The 20,461-nt window shown below is 51.4% G+C and overlaps 1 protein-coding gene across 1 annotated transcript in view; it reads right to left on the bottom strand.

The window, feature by feature from the left end:
* The window catches only part of COL4A2 (collagen type IV alpha 2 chain), a 172,860-nt gene that overhangs the window by 126,338 nt on the left and 26,061 nt on the right, over nt 1-20,461 (bottom strand). Inside the window, exon 3 of the mRNA XM_040624556.1 lies at nt 337-417. Coding sequence (XP_040480490.1) covers nt 337-417 — 81 coding nt within the window. The remainder of the gene's footprint in view (nt 1-336; nt 418-20,461) is intronic.

The following is a 20,461-nucleotide window of genomic DNA, read 5'->3' as shown; positions in this document are numbered from 1 at the left end:
AGGGGGGGGGGGGGGGGGGGGAGACACAACCCTGTGTTCTTTAGATCATATTTTTACAGAATTTCTGTTTATGTATAAAATCATAGTATAAATAGCGGTTGCATTATATATACATAACTATTCGTACAATGAACAAAAGATGTGTAAGAAAGTTAACGTTCTCTATTGGGAACGTGGTATACATTGACCAAATTTTGCATTATGTCATTGTCCATTCTGATTCGGGAGAACCCGTCCGTATTAAATTTCTCAGGAAAGTATGGGACTGTCAATCAGGTGATTGAAGGCCCTTTTGTCTGGACTAGAAGGAGTTATTTCCGTGACGCTGCGACTTACCCGTCCTCCCTTCTCGGGGTAACACTGGCAGCCCCCGCTGCAGTCTCTCCCTCCGCAGGGCACATCGAACTTCTTCACGCCCTGCACGAGGAAGCACAAAGAACGTGTTATCGCCAACGCTGTCCGCTACGACACTAGCACATCATCTGTGAGAGCCCGTCCAACCCCAGCAACTAGCTCTCCATTCAAAACAAGTAGACCTTACTTTTTAGAGCAGTTCTAGGCCCTCAGCAAAGGGTACAGGGAGCACCCGTGCACCTACCCTACCCCCCTACACATGTAGCCATCCCTCCTCCCAACAGAGCGGCTCATTTGTCACAGTCGATGAGCCCACACTGACGAGTCGTCATCACTCAGAGTCCAGAGTTTATACTGGGGTCACTCGAGATGTTGTACCTTCATGGTCAATACTCCTTTTAAAGGTGCCTACTCAATGCCAGAAGCCAAGCTAGGGCCTGGGCTAGTCAGGGAGGACATCCCCCTAATCCAGGGATCCCGTGTGCAGTGCGCCCATAGGGACACTCTGTGTGAAGTATTTCAGTGTGAAGGAGAAACTCCCGGTGTAGGAAGTGGCCCTTCATTCTCCTGGAACTGTGGGGGAGGCCGCCCCGAGGAGGGGTGTTCAAGGTGAGCACGACGGGGTTAGGTTCCATGCTGGGCCCCATCATACAACACGGATCCGGGTGAGCTAAAGGGAGAGGGGCTTCCGAGGGGGAGGAGGACCTTGCAAACACACTTCACGGGTTCACCGACCCTCACCCCCACCACAGAGTTCTTGACATCCTGGTGGTGCCAACAGAGGGCATCCCTTCCCTTCTCTCTGTGAGACCCAGTGGTTTGCAGAAGGAGGAGGGGATGGAGGGAAGAGGCTTTCCCGTCTTTATTTGGCAGACTGTTTAATGAAGCGAGGGGTGAAGGGAAGGAGTTCTCTGCTGGGACAATCCCAACGGTTCCAAGGCCTTGCTTGCTTGCCCTTGATCTCAGTATTTTAGGTAAAGGATGGACTTGGACTTTGCACTAAGACTGTTGACAGCACAAAATAGTTTGAGTAGGAAGTGACAATGAGACTGACCCTCTTCTCTCCCCTTCCTGATCAGCCCTGCCTCCGCCATCTGCATGACAGGTGACTTACGCAGCAGCGCAGGGGAATCCCTGTCTGCCTCCCGCCTCGTCACCCTCGGCCAGCCCAGCAGACCGCCCAGCTGGCGGGCACTGATACTCAAGGGGCCCTGGACGTGGTTAGCTTCTGGCGAGCGCCAAGCCAAACCTTACCCCGCAAGCGACACTCCCCAGATAACAGACCATTCCAACTTGACACAAAAGAGCATTTCGCCACATTTGTTTCATTCTCTTCTAAGTTAAGTCTCAATGACTAAACAGGATGGTCACCTGGGGACTCCCTCTGCTAAGCCTTCTGTCTGTTTTTCATGCTAGCGCATCAGCCAGGTCTTCCCTGTTCCCGGCTCGTGTGCAGATGGACGTGGTGTTGGCTTGTCACCTCCGCGACGCCCACGAGCCTTCCTGGACGTGCAGCCTTGGCCGGCCGCACAAGTGAACTGTGACTCAGAACTACCTGGCCAGAGTTTACCTAGGACCGTAACGACTACCCAGTGTTCTTTTTGTAGAGATGATAAACTCCTGTCCTGTGCGAACAACCTTCTACAAGACGGAGCGTTTGAGTCCCACGTTGCTTGTGTCCCCACACTAGCCTTGACCTGCTCTGGTATCTGACGCATCATCACTACTTCGAAGAATTCAAAAAAATCTGAAAATCTCAAACCAACACCTTGAAGCCTTTTGGATCTCTTGGTTATCATCTTGTGAGACAGTCTGAGTTCCGTAGTAGAGAAATAAACACATTTAAAATCCTTTCATGCCCTCACAACATGTTTCTAGGTATGTGCCATTTTTTTTCATGGCTTCAATGTTTATATATAGTGGGGCTCATTTTTAAATCCTACCATTTTGGATATTTGGTCTTTATAAATCCAGCCCCATGTGAAGCCATTGGTTTTATGGATTACTCTGAACGCCAAAGGGAGACGTCTAGATGGGCAGTCACATTTCTACTTTGTATTACGTACGACTGGGATGTGAATAGGGGGCTTGGCAGGTGTCCCTGGTTCCCACAGTAATTCATTTGCCAGTTGCCTGGAAAGGGCAGGGGGACGCCTCGGTCTAAGGACTACAGGGTGAAGCATAAACTCACATTCTCCATCTGGAGTTTCATAGGCTTTTTTAAATTTTGATTTTAAAGACACTTGCCAAATCCCTGGATATAAATCAATGGTTGAAATGATTTTAAATCGATCTAACAGACTTTCTGTCCTAGATTTAGGATATGTACTGGACGTAGTTATAGAAATGAGTTCTTCACAACCTGCTTAAAATTTAACAGTGCTGTTTGCTTTTGGAGCTGGGACTTGTAGGTCTGGTAACTTCTCATCTTGACGCTTCCTCGACCATGTGCCATGGCTCAGGGACCCCGTCTCAGGAGGTGACGAATATGTCACCGAGAGGCAGGCTCCCTCCACAAGCCACAGCCAGTTTCCATCACGGAGATCCCAGCCCTGTGTGTGCGTGTCTGTGTGTGATGTGGTGTATATGTGTGTGTGATGGGATGTGGGGTGTGCGTGTGTGATGTGAGGTGTGTGTGTGTGATGTGTCCGTGTGTGTGTGATGTGTGTATAATGGGTGTGTGTATTTTCCCATCAGCATCTTACATCTTGCATAGCCTACAGAGGGATTCTTATGAATTCCAACATCTACAAGAGCTCTAAGTACCATGAACTGGAATGTCAGATCTCCAGGATGAATACAAGTATTTACTTTATTAGGGCAGAGCATGTGTTCCAGACGTCTCTTAGAGACTGAACAAACCTCAGACCTGAGCTTCGGTATTCCCCTGATGGGACACGAGCTCTGGAACGTTCTCAAGATACAAATGCCCTCCTGAGGACCTTGGATGAGGAGGATGTGAACGGCTCTGGGGGGTCCCCTGTCTGCGTCCCCCGAACAGAAGAATACTAAAAGCCCCCACCCACCACGGCCCATGCTCCAAGCCTTCGGGTCCACCCTTGATTTTACTGCTCAACACAACTCAGGGACGAACCTTGATCCTTCTTGTCAACTCCTTAGTAAAGATGACTGGTTTCCTCCCACTGCACACCCACCTCAAGACTCTGCCCACCACCCACGAAGACGATTCAACTTCAGCGTTGCTAGGACGGCATGCTTTCCATCTGCAGCCCCAAGACTCCTCAGGAGCGTCAGCTAAATTCTCCACTAGTTTCTCATGTCAAGCCTGAATTCCCGTCAGTACCATTCTGTAGAGCGATATTCCCGCACGCTGCTCTCCCCACGGCCCCCTGCAGCAGTGCCCGTCACTGCGCTCACCATCCCAACACCCATGGAGGCATGCTGCTCGGCACCAGGCCCCGGAGGCTCCCGGAGACCCAGCTTGAGGTGCGGAAAGCGTCCACTGTCACGGATCACACTGCGCCCGCCCAGCTGAGCTTGTCTGGATGTCCTTCACCCCCGGGCACAGAAGGACTCACAGCCAAATGAGCCGGATGACGGTGAGGATGCCTGCAAAGTGGGAAGGCCTACCACCCCTCGAGCAATCCTGAATCTGACAGGCACGCGCTCACACGTCCTCGCACTTACACAGAAACCACTCCCTCCCAGGCTCCAGAAGGATGGAGGAGCCCGGGCCGCGTGCTTCCCAGCTTGGAGCGCTCAGGGAAAGCCTTTCCCTCAGCTGCGCCAGTGAGAGGGCTCCGAGCTCCCCAGTCCCACAAACATGACAGCTGCAGGGCTCTGGGAGGTACGTTACCCCCCTCTCCCTTTGCAAACTCACTCAGTCGTTTCTTCCTTCTCCACCAAATGTTTTCTCTGGGCTGAGTGCTGTGCTGGGCCACGGGTATAAAGTGGGGAACAGAGAGTGTATACAAGCTCACAAGAAATCGAAGAAAGGGGCAATGACGCCTGCACTCTTTAAATTATGGCAAGTGCCATGAAGGAGAGGTGGCATGAGAAGAAGGGTCAGGCCGGGTCATAGAGAGGACTGACTTAGCTGGGCCCTCTCCCTCGGGCTGTACTGTGCTCTGTTCTCCCTTACTGGTCTCCCCCGCAGAAACCAACCTCCCTGCCTTCTGACCCGAGGCCCTCGCTGCTACAACCTGGGGAACAGAGAGCTGCCAGTCTCCGGGCCTAGGAAAGCAAGAGCTTTGGGTTATCACCATCATCAGGGAACCAAGGGCATCTTGGATTGGAGTGAATTTGAACCTATTCTTCATAGGACCCCCAGGATTCCTTGACATTGCCCAATCCCCCAACTTCCGGCCAGGACTCAATTTCAGCCCATTGTGGCTTTATGGTCCAGGACAGGCGTGGGGCATCTTCTGTCCTCCTTGCTCCATGAAAGCCACCTCAGTTGCTACCAAGATGTGTAACCACTTCCAACTGTGGATCTCACTTCCCAGCTCTGGAAGGAGTCCAGCTTGAGGCGTAATCACTAACTCCTTCAGGACCTGACAAACACTGCGCCGACGCCGTGGGTGCCCCTCTCCTGGGAGCCCCACCCCACTCTCCAGGATGGGCAGAGGCCGAACGGAGGCTGGGCGAGCCACTGCAGACACGGGGCAAAGGGCACTAACTCTGCGATCACTGTAAGTGCGGGACATCTCACCAAGCGTTGTGGAACCAATAGCAGTTGTTCTGAAAAATAAACGTGAATTCTAAGTTTTGGGAAATAAGACAGAAAGCGGCTTATACATAAGCAGCACAGTAGACCAGGAATGCCTCTGAGCTGCACCAGAAGAGGTGAAGTGGGTACTTCTTGCAAAACAATGAATAAGAACAAAAGCCATGTTGGCAACGGAGGGGTCGCGTCGGGGGAGCTCGTGGCGAAGACAGCGGCGAGCAGAGTCTAGGCAGGACGTGTCCGCACACAGTGTCCCAAATGAGCTGGGCGTGGGGAGCGGGCTCATAGACGCAATGTCGGAGAGGCGCTCGGTCTAAGCGTGCAAAGCCGCTGTCTTGTCTGGACCCTGGACACACCCAGCGTGGCGCGTGGACGCAGCGCCTGTGTCGCCAGGCGCTACTTAGGAATGCAGGCCCCACCTCAGATTTCCTGCATCAGGACACGCTTTCTAACAGGCTCTCTACGTAGGCACGCTGCTGTGGCTTCCTGGAACCCACTCCCTTCAGTGGAGAAGAAAGTATATTGCCCACGGGTCCCGTGTGTTCCACTCCTGAAGAGGACATGACACGCTGTCCTGGGGGGTGCTGGCCCCCAGACTCCCTCTGACCCCTGCCACCTGCTGCCCGTGCAGGGAGGCTCTGGGCCCTGAGCCTCTCATGGCTGAGCTTCTCATCAGCCCCCCCGTCAAAGACATTTCACTTCTCTTTTCCTTATTCAGAACATCCTTTTGACTCTTCTCTTCTGAATTCTACCCTGCCCTGAATTGGTAGCCAGCATTGCTGTACTAATAAGAAATTCTAGAAATTAAGAATGACCCAATGTAAAAGTACAGATATATTTTCTACAAACCTGGATATTCTACTCAAGTGGAATGCAAGAGATGCTGTTTCCAGTATCAAAGTGGAGACCTTTGAGCAAGAGATTTTTTTTGGGGGGAGGGTCAGGTTTTTATATGGGAGTTCTTTTCTTCAGAATCTTATGTGAATCTCGGCATCATCACATTCAGAAAGATTTAAAAAGACGTGTATTTGCATGGACATTCAGTTCATCCTAGACACACCCAAACCACCCTACATGCGTGATCTACATTCCTTGGTGAATCTTTTGCCTCTGGGAGAACAGAGGTTGTGGAATCTTCTAAAGAAAGCCAGTTTCCAGCTTCCTGAACCAGGCATCTATCAGGTTCAAGCAGAGAACGTCTTGCCTTGAGCCACGGGCTCTCTGGCTGCCAGCAGAGACGGCTCTGCCACCTATAAATGGAATCCAGTCGAGTCAGAGAGGACATCGGCAGGAGCAGCTGCGAGCTTAGGGGAACATCCGGTCCCGTGTGCGCTGGCCCTGTCTTCCCTTTGAGGCATCCGCTGGCAGGAGGGGAGCCGAGACGCATGCTGCCCTCGTTGGGTATCACGTAGCATCAGCCAGAGAGGAAAGGCTTTTCCCCGCTGCCCGGTGCAAACTCTCCATAGATGTCTGAAGAGTGGCCGCCTTCAAAACATGGAGAAAACAGCTTTTCTCACTTCTCCCAGCGGCAGACTTGTCCTCATATTTAGGACATTTAAAAATAGGTTTAAATAACAACTTGAATGCCAGAAAATAAAACACACAAAAGACTTCGCCTCTTTACAACAAGCTATTTCTGTAAGTTACCAGAGTGAACCGTACATGTCTGTTAAGGGAGCAAATCCGTGGACACGGACCCAGCTTTCTGCAGATGGGAGCACTGTTTAAAGTTGATACAATATTTACAGATGGAAGAAAAAAAATATGCAGCATTGTTCTGGAATCGCACATAAGAAATGAGTATTAGCCAAATTTATAGGAAGATGCAAGAACAAAACTCATTTGTCCTAAAACAAAGAATATTTTGTCCTCTGCATGTTCCAAGAAACTTCTTGTCCAAGAAAGTCTTTCTAAGCCAATATACCTCCAGCCAAAAAGAGCAAGTCTCTGTAGGGAATTTACAGATCTTTTACCATTGGACTGCCCCCAGCATCTAACCCCAGCTTCCTGTACAGAGGGATATTGAATAACCCATTCTAACAGACACAGAAGACAGACATCCCTTATTGCAAAAAAGTAGTCATCTTTCATATTTAAGGTAAAAAAGTCTATACAAGTCTTTGTCTTTGTCACAAGTCCAGTCAAGCCCGACTCTTTAGAATTATCCTTTTAGTCCAAAAAGAGGCCAACAAAGAAGAAAGCCAACTTGGGAACAAAGTTCCCAGTAAAATTCTATTAGTTTATCAAAACAGGAAATATAAGCCATTTCCGTACACGCAGCTTTAGAAATTAAGGAAATAATTCCAACATGGTATTAGCAAGACAAAGCATATGGCAGAGGAAACCCGACCAGGGCCACTCCACACAGAACAAAACCCTCTTCCCCATAAACTGGGTGGGAAACCCTGCCAGTTCAGCTTCCCTTGTTGAAAGCATTTCAAGGGCGCCCATGAGAGAGGTCCCTCGAGAAGGATCCTGAGAGCGTCACCAGGTAGAGGCAGTGAAATGACTGATGGAGAGACACGTGGGCCCATCTGAAGCGAACGACTCCAGCGGGCTCGTACCGACGCCAGTGAGCTTCAGAGCAGTTGTGCCTGAGTCCCCAGCCTGTCCTCGTGGGGCTGGGAGTTTGGGGAATGGAGTGGGAGGTGAGGGCGTTGTGCTGGGAACGGGGGTTCAAAGGACAGACGATGAGCTGCAGAGAGACTCTCAGGGCGACGGTCTTCCTGCGCTCTGGGCCAGGTGAATACCTGCGGGGTGGCATCACTCCTGCTGGCTCGCCTGCCCCGCAGACGTCACTGGGAGGCGCTGCACTCGGTGTCTCCCCGGGCCATCGGCAACAAGCCAAGTGACTTTATACTTGCACACTTATATGTTTTTATGAGCAGCGACGGCCCGTCTCCACCCTCTCTTTCTTCTCGGGCAGCTCAAGGTCTGGGGGTGTTTTCCCAACAGAATCGCTACTGACAAGACGGCCGAGGACAGCCGCGCTCTCCCGCCGGGAACGGGGTGCTGACCCGCAGGACCGGCTAGAAAATGGCCAGCGCGGAGTCTGGCAAGACGGGGCGGGCCGCTGGCAGGCACCGGGAGTGCGGTAGGCCAAAGGCCGGGGCCAGACGCTTCCACGGGTTACATCATCCACGCTTACGACATTTCAAGGAGGCCAAACGGCGGACTGAGAGCAAGGTGCCGAAGTCAAGGATGAGGAGACCCCGGGAGGGGCTGCGGAGCGTCTGTGAAGTGGGCAGCGATGGGCCGAGCGGAAGATTCAGGAACACAGCTCGGGGCAGAGTCCAGGCAGGGAAATGACCTGACTCGGCTTGACCACGGCATGCTCTGCACAGAACGAGCATACGGATGGCCTTCCCCCAGCTCTGTCGGGAGATCATTCCAGGACGTCCTTGATGAAGTCCTCCACACCGTCCAGACCCAGCGGTCAGCGCCACCCCGCACAGGCGGGACCCGCTGGCACGGGGCCCCAGACCTAGGAATGAGGGCTAAAACCCAGCCAAGGCTGTAGGCTGTAGGAGCCAGAGCTTCCTTAGAAATACCTGGCCCAAGGCTAGAGATGATCTCAGAGTGTGGGTGGGCCTGCCTGCAGGTGAGGACAGGCGGCTTTCCTGGCGGAGCAAGGAAGAGGTGGGTGTGGCAGTTCCTGTTACACACCTGCCTTGGCCACCCTCCTCCCCTCCTCCCCTTTCCAGGCGACGGGCAGAGTCTCCAGCGAGGAAGCAGGCTGGCACGCGTCTGGGCGGGCGAAGGTGTGGACACGTGACACCCAGCCATGGAGTGCAGGGGGCATGTGCGCTACCCAGAAGCATCCCTCCTGTTTCTTGTACCACATCCTTTCTACAGAGCCACCTGGCCGCCACCCAGGACCTGTCGAGGACTCATTGTCAGGTCCCTTATTAGGTTCTGGGTGGGGTCTGTGAGTTGTCTCATCCTGAGTCACCAAGACAGGGAAGGCCCAGGGACATGGGTGTGTAGTTGTTGTCAGGAGGCTGGCAGGTGTGAGCTGGGGAGCGTGGGGCTGGGGGCCGGCTGGGGGTGGACTCCACAGGAAGCCTTAAGAGGCGGCACGGTGCCGAGTGAGGACACCTCACAACGCAGGTCCTCTCCATCCGGAAGGTTGAGAGATGTCCTGTCTGAAGCCCAAACTGTCTGTGTTTTCCGGCATTTTCCCGGTCACCTACTGCCCAGATTGCTTGGGTTCAGGTACCTTTGAGGTCTAATGGCCGTCGGTGTCCTGGAATTTTTTCATTGTTCCCATCACATCCACGGCCGCTCACAACACCTGCGGCAGCAGCTCTCAGCTCCTAAGACGGCTGAGGATTGATTCTCCCAGCAATTTACATATGTTTACGGATCTCGTTTGAATGGGAGCTTATTCACTTGACTCCAAACACTGATCTTGAACCTTCTCCTGCCGGGGACTCCCTAGGTCTTGAGTTACAAATGAAACAGTCCCCCAAGCATCAAATGAGAATGAGTTTTCTTTTCCAGCATCTGAAACAGCTCGTTTTCTCCATAAAAGTGCCTCCTTACCAGTCCCTCTCACTCTGCTGTGACGGCTCCTTGGCCACCCAGACCGTGGCTCATGAAGGCTGGGGCGCTGCCGGGCTGACCTACGTGCCCGTGCGGGACATGCCTCAGCCCTCTGGACTTCTCCCCGGGACGTGGTCTGCTCATTGACTGCTAGAGCCCCCTTCTTGTTGTTGCCGTGACATCAAGTTACCACACAGAGTGCATCACCTGAGAGCCAATGTGCACGTCAGCTGTGTTGCTGGAGCTGGGGTACCTAAGCACACACGTACACACACAGGTCGAATGAGATCAGATACTGGAAGCTTCTATGTGGAGTCACTCGACTGCTGACCAGACATCTTCGGTGGGTCTGTCCGTAGACCAGTTTCTGGAAGCCACTCTCCCTCCACCCTCCATCTCTCCATCCGTAATGTAGACGGCCACCATTCCTGGTTTTGTTCACTGATGCCTGGTGTCTCAGTCTGTTTGGGTGCTAGAATGAACTCTCATAGGTTGGGGGCTCATGAACAGCAGAGATGTAGTTCTCCAGCGCTGGACATCCGGGATCAGGGTGTCAGTGCCTCCAGCGAGGGCTCTGCCTGATTCAGACAACAGCTGCTGCTGCTGCTTCTTCTTCTTTTTAAGATTTTATTTTTTTGAGAGAGAGCAAGAAAGCACGAGCGGGGGCCGGTGAGACAGAGGGAGAAGCAGGCTCCCCGCTGAGCAGGGAGCCCGACGCAGGGCTCAATTCCAGAACCACTAGATCATGACCTGAGCCAAAGGCAGCTGCCCAACCAACTGAGCCACCCAGGCGCCCCATACAGACAGCATCTTCTTGCCACGTTCTCCATGAGGCAGAGAGAGGGCCAGAGAGCTCTGAGGGCCCCTTAATGAGGGGATTAATGCCATCATAGGGGCTCCAACCTCATGACCTAATCATCTTCCAAAGGCCCACCTCCTCATATCATCACCTTTGGGGTCAGAATTTCAACATGAATTTTGGGAGGACACAAACATTCAGGTCAAGCAGCTGGCTAGGTGGGTAATCATGTCCTTTTGGTGTTAGCCCTCTGGTTAGAGCCCACATCAGGCTCTGTTCACAAGATACAATACACTCTGGTTACATTTCCTCTGGTCCCCGCACCCCACTGCATCTCTGGACCAGCATGCCTTGCTTCTCCCGACACCTGCCAATCTGAGTTCTGTTCTTGTCCATCCACCATTCCTGGGCTTTGAAGGTCTCCTTCTATTTCAACTCCAACCGAGTGCTTAATAAAATATTTTCCCATGAGGGTGGAATGTTAAGGATTTTAAATGCACTGAATATGAACACCTCTGGATCCCATCCTCCTCAAGGAGCACACCTTTGTACAAGCTGTGCCCTTCAGCCTGGAATGTTCTCCCTCCCACCTTACCTTCCCATCCACAGAGCTGAGACCCACTCAAACACTCAAACACAACAGCCACTCACCCTGGGGAACAGCGAAGTCAAATCTGTGTTGATTTCACATCTCGTCCCTACTCACTCTTTTTAAGTACGGGTGTTTCTGCTAGAACACAGTATATGACTATTTCTGAAAAAGCCTCACATCCTGCAAAATCACACACCATACCAACAAGATCTATGGGAAAAAAGTGTTTGAAGGCAGGCCACTCAGACCTGCATGACTTTGTAACCAGGGCACTAATAAATGAGTCCTAATCCCAGGAAAAATAATAGCACAGTTGAACAAACTGTGTAAAATTCCCAATAAAGTAAGGAATTACTATAATAATGGTAGTGCTTCACCTTGAAGACCAGTGAAGGCAGGAATCTGACAGAAGAGGGTGCAGAGAAGCGGCAAGAAGGCTGAGCGGCACAGAGCAAGGGCCGTGTGGCCAAGACTGGGAAGGAGGACACAGCAGGTGCTTCGGGGGAGGGGTGTGGCCCCACAGAGCCCAGGGAGAGAAGGCCACCACTTGGGCATCCCACACAGAGTTGAATTCTTCGACAGCTTTCCGTGTTCGCTGTTAGTCTACCCGCCTGTAGCTATGCTGTTACCGGCGGGCATGAGCTCACGTGACTACTTCCTATAACGACTTTGCTCTCCTGTCGAGCAGCGATGGTCTATCAGCGGGTCCGAGTGACAGAACATGCACGCGGCAAAACAGACTGGACTTCAATACCCTCTCGCTTGCTGCTCATCCCAGCGTCACTGTTCTCACCAAAAAAGGAAGACATCGGCCACGTTAAAGACGATTTTTGAGGAAGGCTACTGTCACGCAGTCATTTTTATAGCCGTATGGATACAGTGCTCCGTGCTGAGGAAAACAACTCATCAGGAGCTTTCAACTCTCGCTCGAGAGGCCGTCCATGTAATTACAGCCGGGAAGGCGCATCCTTACCATGCACGCGCACAGAAGTTTCTAACGTTCTATTTAGAATAAATGCCCGTGAATATGTGTGAACGATTATTCTGTGTATGCCCTGCTTATCCAGTGAGAGACAGCCCAAGACATCACTTAGGATATGCATTACCTCACACATTACCTTACTCCGTTTTATTTATTTATACGGCATGTTAGTTCTTGGTATTCCTGGCAGGGAAGAAAAATGTGTACGTTGTTAGTGTTGGCATAGGAATTGGCAGTGAATATTTAACATTGTTCTTGAGAAACGGAGTGGCTACATCTCTCGAAGCTATTTATTCCAGAAGAGGATGCCCAGTTAAGAGCCTGATCTAAAACCCTCCCCGCATGCTAAATTTGGGGGGAAGTCCAAGATGAACATACATGAAGGAGACAGACTTAGCAATGCTCTTCCATAATACAATAAGATTTCTGTTTGGGTTTGGTAAGGACTGGCCCAGGCGAGGCAGGAACTGGTTTGCGTCGGCATGCGAGGAATACCAGCAGTCTGCCTGGGCAGGCTCGAGTCCAGACCTGAGAGGCTTCGTCTTCTCAGACTTGACAGCAATCTGAGTCAAATCACAGGGGCTCTGGGGCCACGGAGAGTCCACACCGAAACCACAGTCACTTTGTGTACCTGCTGGCCTGGCTTCTGGGGTAGAATTTCTGCATTTCTGCTTGGCTCTCTCTCCTGTACGTACCCAGCCAACATCATCATGCCAGGCAGCTTTCAGAAGGTATCGACGTTCGCCTTTGCCTATCAGCAGTGACTTAGGACCCCCTGGCTGTGAGTTTAGCGGTTTCTCTCTGCACCGGGAGACGGTCTGTGATCACATCTACTGTATGTCGCAGCAGAAGCATATTCTGGGGCCATCTCAGAGTCCGGGTCGGGGCAGAGCTCTCAGTTACCGTGTGCACATGACCCCTGGGATGTCCATCCGCTTGGCTAGTCCAACAGCGACTTTCCCATCCCACACTTCTCTTTGGTGCTCAGGAGGCTGTTGGGCTTCTCATTCTCGGGTTCTGGGCTGTGTGCTCAGAGACCACATACGATAGTAATTACAACACTGACTTACCAAATAACAATTTCCCCTGGACGAGGTTCACACCAAGTTTTGGAGCTTATCTCCACTGCGAAGGCAACATTGGAATCAGCCTGCGCACATTTTTGGGATGAAGGCCCGCTCTGTTATACTCGCACTGGTGGATGAAGATAGTTTATCCAGCCTCACACCCTGCGTGTGGGGTCTCTGCAGGAGGACGGGGTCTCCCCGGGCCACCAGGGGGCTGCGGTCCCGTTTCCTGGCCTTTGGTCCGGTGCACGCATCCGCACGGGGTCGCGCCTGGAGCTGCTCTCCGTGGGGCCATGTTTAGAGGGACAGATCCGGGCTCCGGGCTGGCGCCCTGGCGCCGTGGACCCGGGAGTCATCGTTACCCCATATGTCCTTTGGTCTCCTCATTTGCAAAGTGGGTAGAACCCACCATCCCTGCCTGTCGGGGTCGTTGTCAGGAGGAAACTAGATGAACCCGCAGCATGAGCTGAGCCATGGCACCTGGCACAAGGCAGGAAGGGTTTGCTAGTCACGTTCTTGACCTTCCTTTTGTCCCACCTAGAGGAAAAGATGCCAGCCTCTCCTCACTTGCGGTTCAGATCCACGGACAGAGCAAGTGTCCACATTTTAACTGTTTAGGGAGACTGTGGCTTACGGAGACATTTGAATGTTTTATGGTCTTCGTTCCACAAGCACGCACACAAGGCTAAACCTACAAAGAGCTTATGGAATTAATCTTGGAAAGGCGACACGTCCACGTACTACCAATTTCTCCGCGTTAAGATTTCGAGAGGGAAAATTTAATATGCTAATTCATCTTTAATAATGGAATTCTTTTTAAAAAAAATTCAGTGAACAGCTGGCATTGGCATAATTTAAGCATCTCAACTATGCTGACTGTTGTACCCAAGGTCACCCCGTGAGTCAAGGTCACTTGGGACTCAAGCCAGGACCTCCTATTCTCTTTCCGTCACTACGAGCCTAAGATAAAAATTCATGAATACTGTCTGAGCAACAAGGCTTGTAATTCCCCCAATGTATCAAAAGTGCTCTTATCATATTACAAACAACTAACATGCTGAGATTGTAAACATCCAAAGAGTGGACTTCCTCACATACTTTCAGTGATGTCATCTGGCCCTTCTTCCATATCCGCTTTTATTATGCTCCTGTCCTTTCAAAACAGAGTCTGTGCCACAGTACAACAAAGGCCAGGAAGTGTCAGTACTATGGCAGTGGGACGGACCTGGAAGCCAGGACAGACTGATAAAGTACAAACACCTCTGGAGAAGAAAGGGAACAGTCCTGACACAGCAGTCTGCCCTGGCCTGGGTGAGGCCGGGTTCCCCTAGGCCCACGTCTTAACACTTCTGGTCTGTGCCTGGAAAGTGAATTACCGAGTTGCTTTTATCAACGGACAGACACTCCCCCCAACATGTCTTCTAGAAAACGTCTTTCAGCGCCTGCCACCTGTTATGCACACAAGCACCAGGGGTCTAGAGGTGACCAGGCGGGCCCCTTGGTCATCAGTGTCGACAGTAAATACTGAACAACATAAGACATGCTATAATAAGATTACATGCAAGGAGCAGGAACAAATGGGAAATAATTCTTACCCGAATTATTGTGTTTTTAACTTGAATTTCGGTTGCTTATCTGCATTGTTTAAATGAATTTGCCTTACTGATTTGAAGCACATTTCCAGTGCTTTCTACATGCCAGTGTGGACTATCCATCTGTCCTGATGATCCCTGGAGTCTTCCCATGTCCACCTCCACAGGGACTGGATCTGTGGCAGACACACGCCCTGACTACGGATGGAAAAGTGGGTGGAAGTGGTGAGCACAGAGCCTCGGGCGGGAGGGGAGGACACGGGGGTGCAGGCATCACGACACTGGGGGCTGAGTCCAAGGCCGTGCTTGCCATAGTTTCCCTCTCGACAAACACATGTGAAGCAGAGAGCTGTGCCTCTTTCCCAACGTTGTCATGATTCAGAACTTCCTTCCACCCAACACGCCGTCCTTGGGAGGCGAGTGCTGCCAGGAGCCCCGGCTCCCTCACATCCCATAAACAGTCAGGCCAGTTTGCTGAAGCCTTGCCCTTAATAGACAATACTTCTCTCCCCAGTAGCCACCCATGAACATCTCCCAGATTCAGGAAGGGATGTGGCCCTTTGAAGTCCCAGCCAGGGGTGCCCCCAAGGTCACCTGGCAGAAAACAGCCAGAGGAAGGGCTGAAGAGGATGTGGGGTTGTGTGCACCCCCCCCACCCCGAGTCCGGAGCACTAAGGCTGGAGCTTGCCTTGACACCACTTAACAGTCAAGGGCAGCAGGACCCCGAGACACTTTCAAATATTCTCTGTCCCTTGACAAGTCTTTGTACCTCAAAACAGCCTCACGAATTACAGGCGTGCTCTGCTTTCTCCCAGAACGGGCTCGCAGGGCTGGACTTGTAGGCCCCTGGGCTCGCAGGACCCCCCTTCAGAAGATGCGCCCATGCAACTCAGACATTATGCCAAAATTAGGGCCGGGGGTAGGGGTGAAGACCGGGACCTCCACCTGCAGAGTCCTGGCGCTGAATATGTTCCTTTTACATGACTGCTCCCCTGTCTCTCGTCCCGCCTAATCTCTTTTCTTCCTTTTACGTCTTTAGAGTGACAAGTCTTTGGAAAGGGCTGATTTGCTGGGTTCAGACGGCGTCTTATTCGAGGCGGGGTGATCTGGGGCTGTGCAGAGTCGCACGCTTAGGCTGGGCTGCTGTGGCACTGGCCTCGGACCAGAGGTTCTCAGACTTTAAACCATGGAAGCCATCTGTGCTCTGTGTCCCCTTTTCAGCCACCCTCAAGGACTTGAGCTGTGCTTACAGCACCATCGACGACCAGATGGACCCTCTTCCAAGTGGCGTCAAGAGTGCCAGTGCGCTGGACCCAGTCAGTAGAGTTCCCACAAAAGCAAAGAAATCTGATATTCCCAGCTTACTCAGCCTCACCATGGGTCGGTGTTCAATTTCCGGAATGCTCTGAAATGCTACAGACCACCCCTACTTTGGGGAATCCGGGGCAGCCCACCCCATGTCCCTCAGCGATGTCCTTCCACCCAGTCAACAGAGGACCTGTTATGGGCCCAAACTCAAGCCTGAACGTTCTGGAGCTGGAAAGGACTGACAAGATGATCAACTCAAGTGCATCCCAGCCTCCTTTTACTGAGGACCAACTTTGGATGGCATTTTCGGTTTTAAAGTCTTAGGCTTCCAGACGAAGAGGCTATGGTACTGCTGGAGACTGAGGGTTGGCAGCATCCCCTCACGGGTCTGGAGAAGCTGACAGGTGTAAGGCTGAGTCAGGCGGGTATCAGATGCAGGAGAACCCCGGTTCCACCTGCAAGTTTCATGAGAACACCGGGCGCTACCGAGACCTTAGATAACTCCCCACAATTAAATACCAACGTGCAACTCCCTGGAGTGCTTGAACGCATTCAGAGCCCCTCCTACTCCGGGAAACCTTGCCATGCCTGTTGGCATAGTAACAGGCTGCCTCTCCTGCATCCTCTTTCAATGACTGAATTTGGTAGTCTTTTCTGGAAACAATGAAGAGTAGAAGAAAAAAAATTCCAACTTTCTGACCCACTTAAACACCAGTCACTGAACTTTCTTTGAGACCCATGGATGCTCTCACAAGATTGTAATGCAAATAAAAGGTTGGAGAGAAGCGGCCCCGTTGCCTCCACCAACAATGCTAGGGAAGGAGCATCACAGGCCCTGGCCAGAGCCTTGTGCAAGACTCGTCACAGCCAGCCACAAGTCACTGCTTAGAGGGCAAACACCAGTTTCTTCCTTTTATGGGGCACACACTCTTCCAAAAATTGTCCTGCACATATTTAAAAAACAAAACAAAGCCCTAAACAAAAAAACTAAACTTCTTACTCAACGCACAATGTGACCTCCCAGCTAGAACATAGCAGCCTGGAGCTCTTTGCTGGTGGGGCCAGACCTGGGGAAAGGGTAGGGGAGGCCACCAGATGTTTTCTTAGCTCTTGACTCCATGAGGCTTTCTTCCTCTTGTGACAGTCAGGCTAGCGTGCAGGAAAGCAAGTCACTGCTCCCCACGCTGGCAAGGGCGTGGATTTCCTTGGCTACCCTCTGCTATTCCCCCCTCATCGTTCAGAGAAGCCATCCCCCGATCTCAGCTTAGCTTCTCAGCAGACGTCCGTTACTTCATCCACTGGGAGACCAGGCAGTCCCCTCCCTGGGGAAGCCTTTTACCAACTCATGCCACCTCTTGACGCCTCTTCCCTGGTCTTACAATATGAGCATCTTGTCTCAGCAGCTGTGCCCTTAGTGGTTTTTCCTGTCTGTCTTGCATGCGCGCACACATGCCACTGTTCTCCATTTCCACCTCTTTACCAGCTCATGGTAACGGGTGCCCATTGGTGCCTTCCTAAGAGTCTCAGCTTGAGCTCTTCCTGCGGACCATCTGTCCGGCCTTCACTGCCTGAATATTCTTTCCTCCCTTAAATTATGGAAGATTCTTTGTCTCTAACTATTAGAATCAACTAGTGAAGTGTTCATAGACTACAAAACGTGTATAAAGTTGATTCAATAAGCATTAGTGAAAAGATCCAACTTAAAAACCAGCTTAGGACATAACTGAGCAATGGACAGCCCTTAGACCGCATCGGACTAATGATGTACTATACATTGGCTAAGTGAATTTAAATAAAAAAACAAAACAGCCCTTAGAGTGGTAGACGGCCCATTTGGAAATTCATTCTGGAGTGCTGTAAAAACATGCCACTGGCTTTGTGAAACAGCAAAGCACCAAGAATTGCCACTTCAAGTTGTTAGTATCATGCTGTTGACTTTCAAAGTGTTTTCGTCGAGTGGGCCAGGTTTAAGCTTTGTGAGTACCAAAGCTTTATTTTTAACAGTTGAAGTGTTTGCTTTATCCTGAGCTGTCCCGAAAAATGTCTTGGGGACACGGGAACACACAGCAAAGCAAAGGAACTTTCTGGAACAGGAGCATTTCAAATTCTGGTGAACACACACCAGTACCGGTGTTAGAGGTCCACAGCGGTCAGCCACGCGGCGTGGGCTTTCGGACCCGCAGGGTGAGGCTCGATGCAGAACGTCAATGCCCATGCCTTCAAAAGCACCAGGCCTTGCCTCTCGGGCTCGGAGAATTCCAAGGTGAACCTCTCTGACCTGCTGTAAACGGGTTTCCCTCCTGACCGTGACCCACTCTGCTGCTTGCCCTGGCGTTCCCGCCTGCTGTCCTCTTGGCGTGGGGCCGGTGGCCGGCTCCCGGCCAGGGCAGATGCAGCTGGACCACTGTCTGGGCCTGTCTGGCATGTTTGGCTCCAGTGCCCACCAGTTGTGGGCCCTCACCAGCTCTTTTTGGTTGGGACATCCTGTTTCAAATGTTATTTTTATGATCCCAAGTCACAGAGCAGTGCCTTCTGCACCAGACCTGGGATGTGCAATTATTAGCCTCACAGTGCCCATGTCCCAGTCCCGATCTACGGAATCCGAAGCTCTCGGGCGGCATTATCACCGCATGAGAAACTTGAGCGTGCGTGGTAGTGAGCATATATTATAGTCCTGTACGTACAGCATACAGCAAGCACCCGACGTATGTCATAGAGAGACACATACAGGTCTGGAGTGGGTCTGCCTCGCTTGCCCTTGGGCCACAGAAAAGTCACTGCTGACCACTGCCAGTACCCAGCACCCCTGGCAGGGTGTGCTGTGACCCGTGCAGGAGCTGCGGCGAACGTCCCAGGAAGGCACATACTGCCACCTGGGGAGTGACCTTCTGAGAAGCCAGCCCACAGCCTGATGTGGACACCTTCCCGGTGACCGCTCAGGGGGAGAAGATAACCCGCCCTGGCGTGAGGCGTCCGAAGCTTGCGTGCCGAGACTCCGACTCTCAGGAAGGCCGTGCTCGGGTCGAGGCTCTGTGTATACAATGTTCAAACATCCTCGGGAAGGAAGCTCACGGGTCAGCTGTTTGCAGGTGATGCCGCTGGTGACCCCCAGGCCCCGCCTCCCGTATTCCCCCAGCAAAGCCTGATACACGTGACGAGGGCCCATTTTCCCTAGTAAAGGGATTGAGTGTGTATTTAACTCGCTTCCCCTTGAAATCGTTCTTTGCAGATAAAACGAGGCCCATTTGGCCGTCCTGGGGTAGGATCAGAAATAAGGCCCTGGGTTCGTACCCGGGAGGCCTGAGACCAGCTCGGCTTCCTCTGCAGCCCTCCAAAATGCATTTTATTTTAAGGAGCCTAGAAAAACCTACTGTTCAGCTTCATTTTGATTTTCTGAATTCATCTGTTTTCATGAATAGTGTCATTATATTCAACAAGTGTGGTATCATTAAAATCCCTGCATGTTCATAAAAGATCAGCTATGCTTGAGACATACAATCAGACATGTCATCAGAGAGAGTCATTAGAATATTTTCCAGGAAAAGAGGAAATGGTCACATTTAATTCTTTATAGCAATGTGCCAGAATAGTGGAGAAAATAATTTGGAATAGCTGAGACACCAAAAAAGAAAGAAAAAAAAGTTTTGTTTTGTTTTTGTTTTTAAACTCTGGAATATACACAGATGTGGACTTCTTTAATTTTTATTTTCATGTGTGTCCACTCCAGGTAGAGGGCAGTTTAGAAGTAACAGAGTGATGGTGTAAAGTCAGACTGGACTGAAGTGCGTTGCTAACAGGAGTTAATAGTGCTCTTACTTTTGCAAAGAACAATATAAGTGGGCAGAAGGCAAGGGATGGAGTGGTGGACGGTCCAGGTCCCCAGGAGCTGGGTCCCAGGCCTACTAGCTTCCTTCTGTCTCAGCTGGTGACTGGGCTCGAGGACTACATGGTCCTGAATCCACCCGGGGAGGGCTCAGGGGCCAGTGCTGGGCAAAGGACACTATACCGTCTTCCCTCTGGTCTTTTCTCTCATACTTCTTCTACATAATTGAGATGATATTTTATATAAAATTCTGCATCCTTATTTTTTCTTTATATTATACATTCCCCCCATACTACTAAAAGCTCTTTATAAACAAAAACATTTATAATATGTTGACTGCAGATTTGTTCTTAAGGGACACACCGGGATCTTCTTGCCATGATATTATGCACAGAGGTATTTTCCACATTTCCCAAATTATAAATCCACGGTGCGAAGAACGCATTTGTTTCGCTAATAAACATTTCAGATGTGTGCGCTGGGACCATGATGCGCGTGGAGGAAACGGAACGCTGCTCAGCTCGCAAATGGAAACCTGGCTCTCACTCAGACCAGACGTGCGCGTGGATACCCTCCGCGTGAATGAGTAGCCGTGACCCTACTCACTTGTGTGCAGCCTTATTCCGTGGTCCAAAGACGACTTCGGAACAGAGTCATCTGGACACAGCGCAAGTGCATTCAGACACGCGCCTGGCAATCACACTCATGAACA

This window comes from Ursus maritimus, unplaced genomic scaffold, assembly GCF_017311325.1.
Source record: "Ursus maritimus isolate PB19 unplaced genomic scaffold, ASM1731132v1 scaffold_10, whole genome shotgun sequence".
In the NCBI taxonomy this organism is placed as follows: domain Eukaryota; kingdom Metazoa; phylum Chordata; class Mammalia; order Carnivora; family Ursidae; genus Ursus; species Ursus maritimus.
This window is presented reverse-complemented; position numbering and strand designations above follow the sequence as displayed.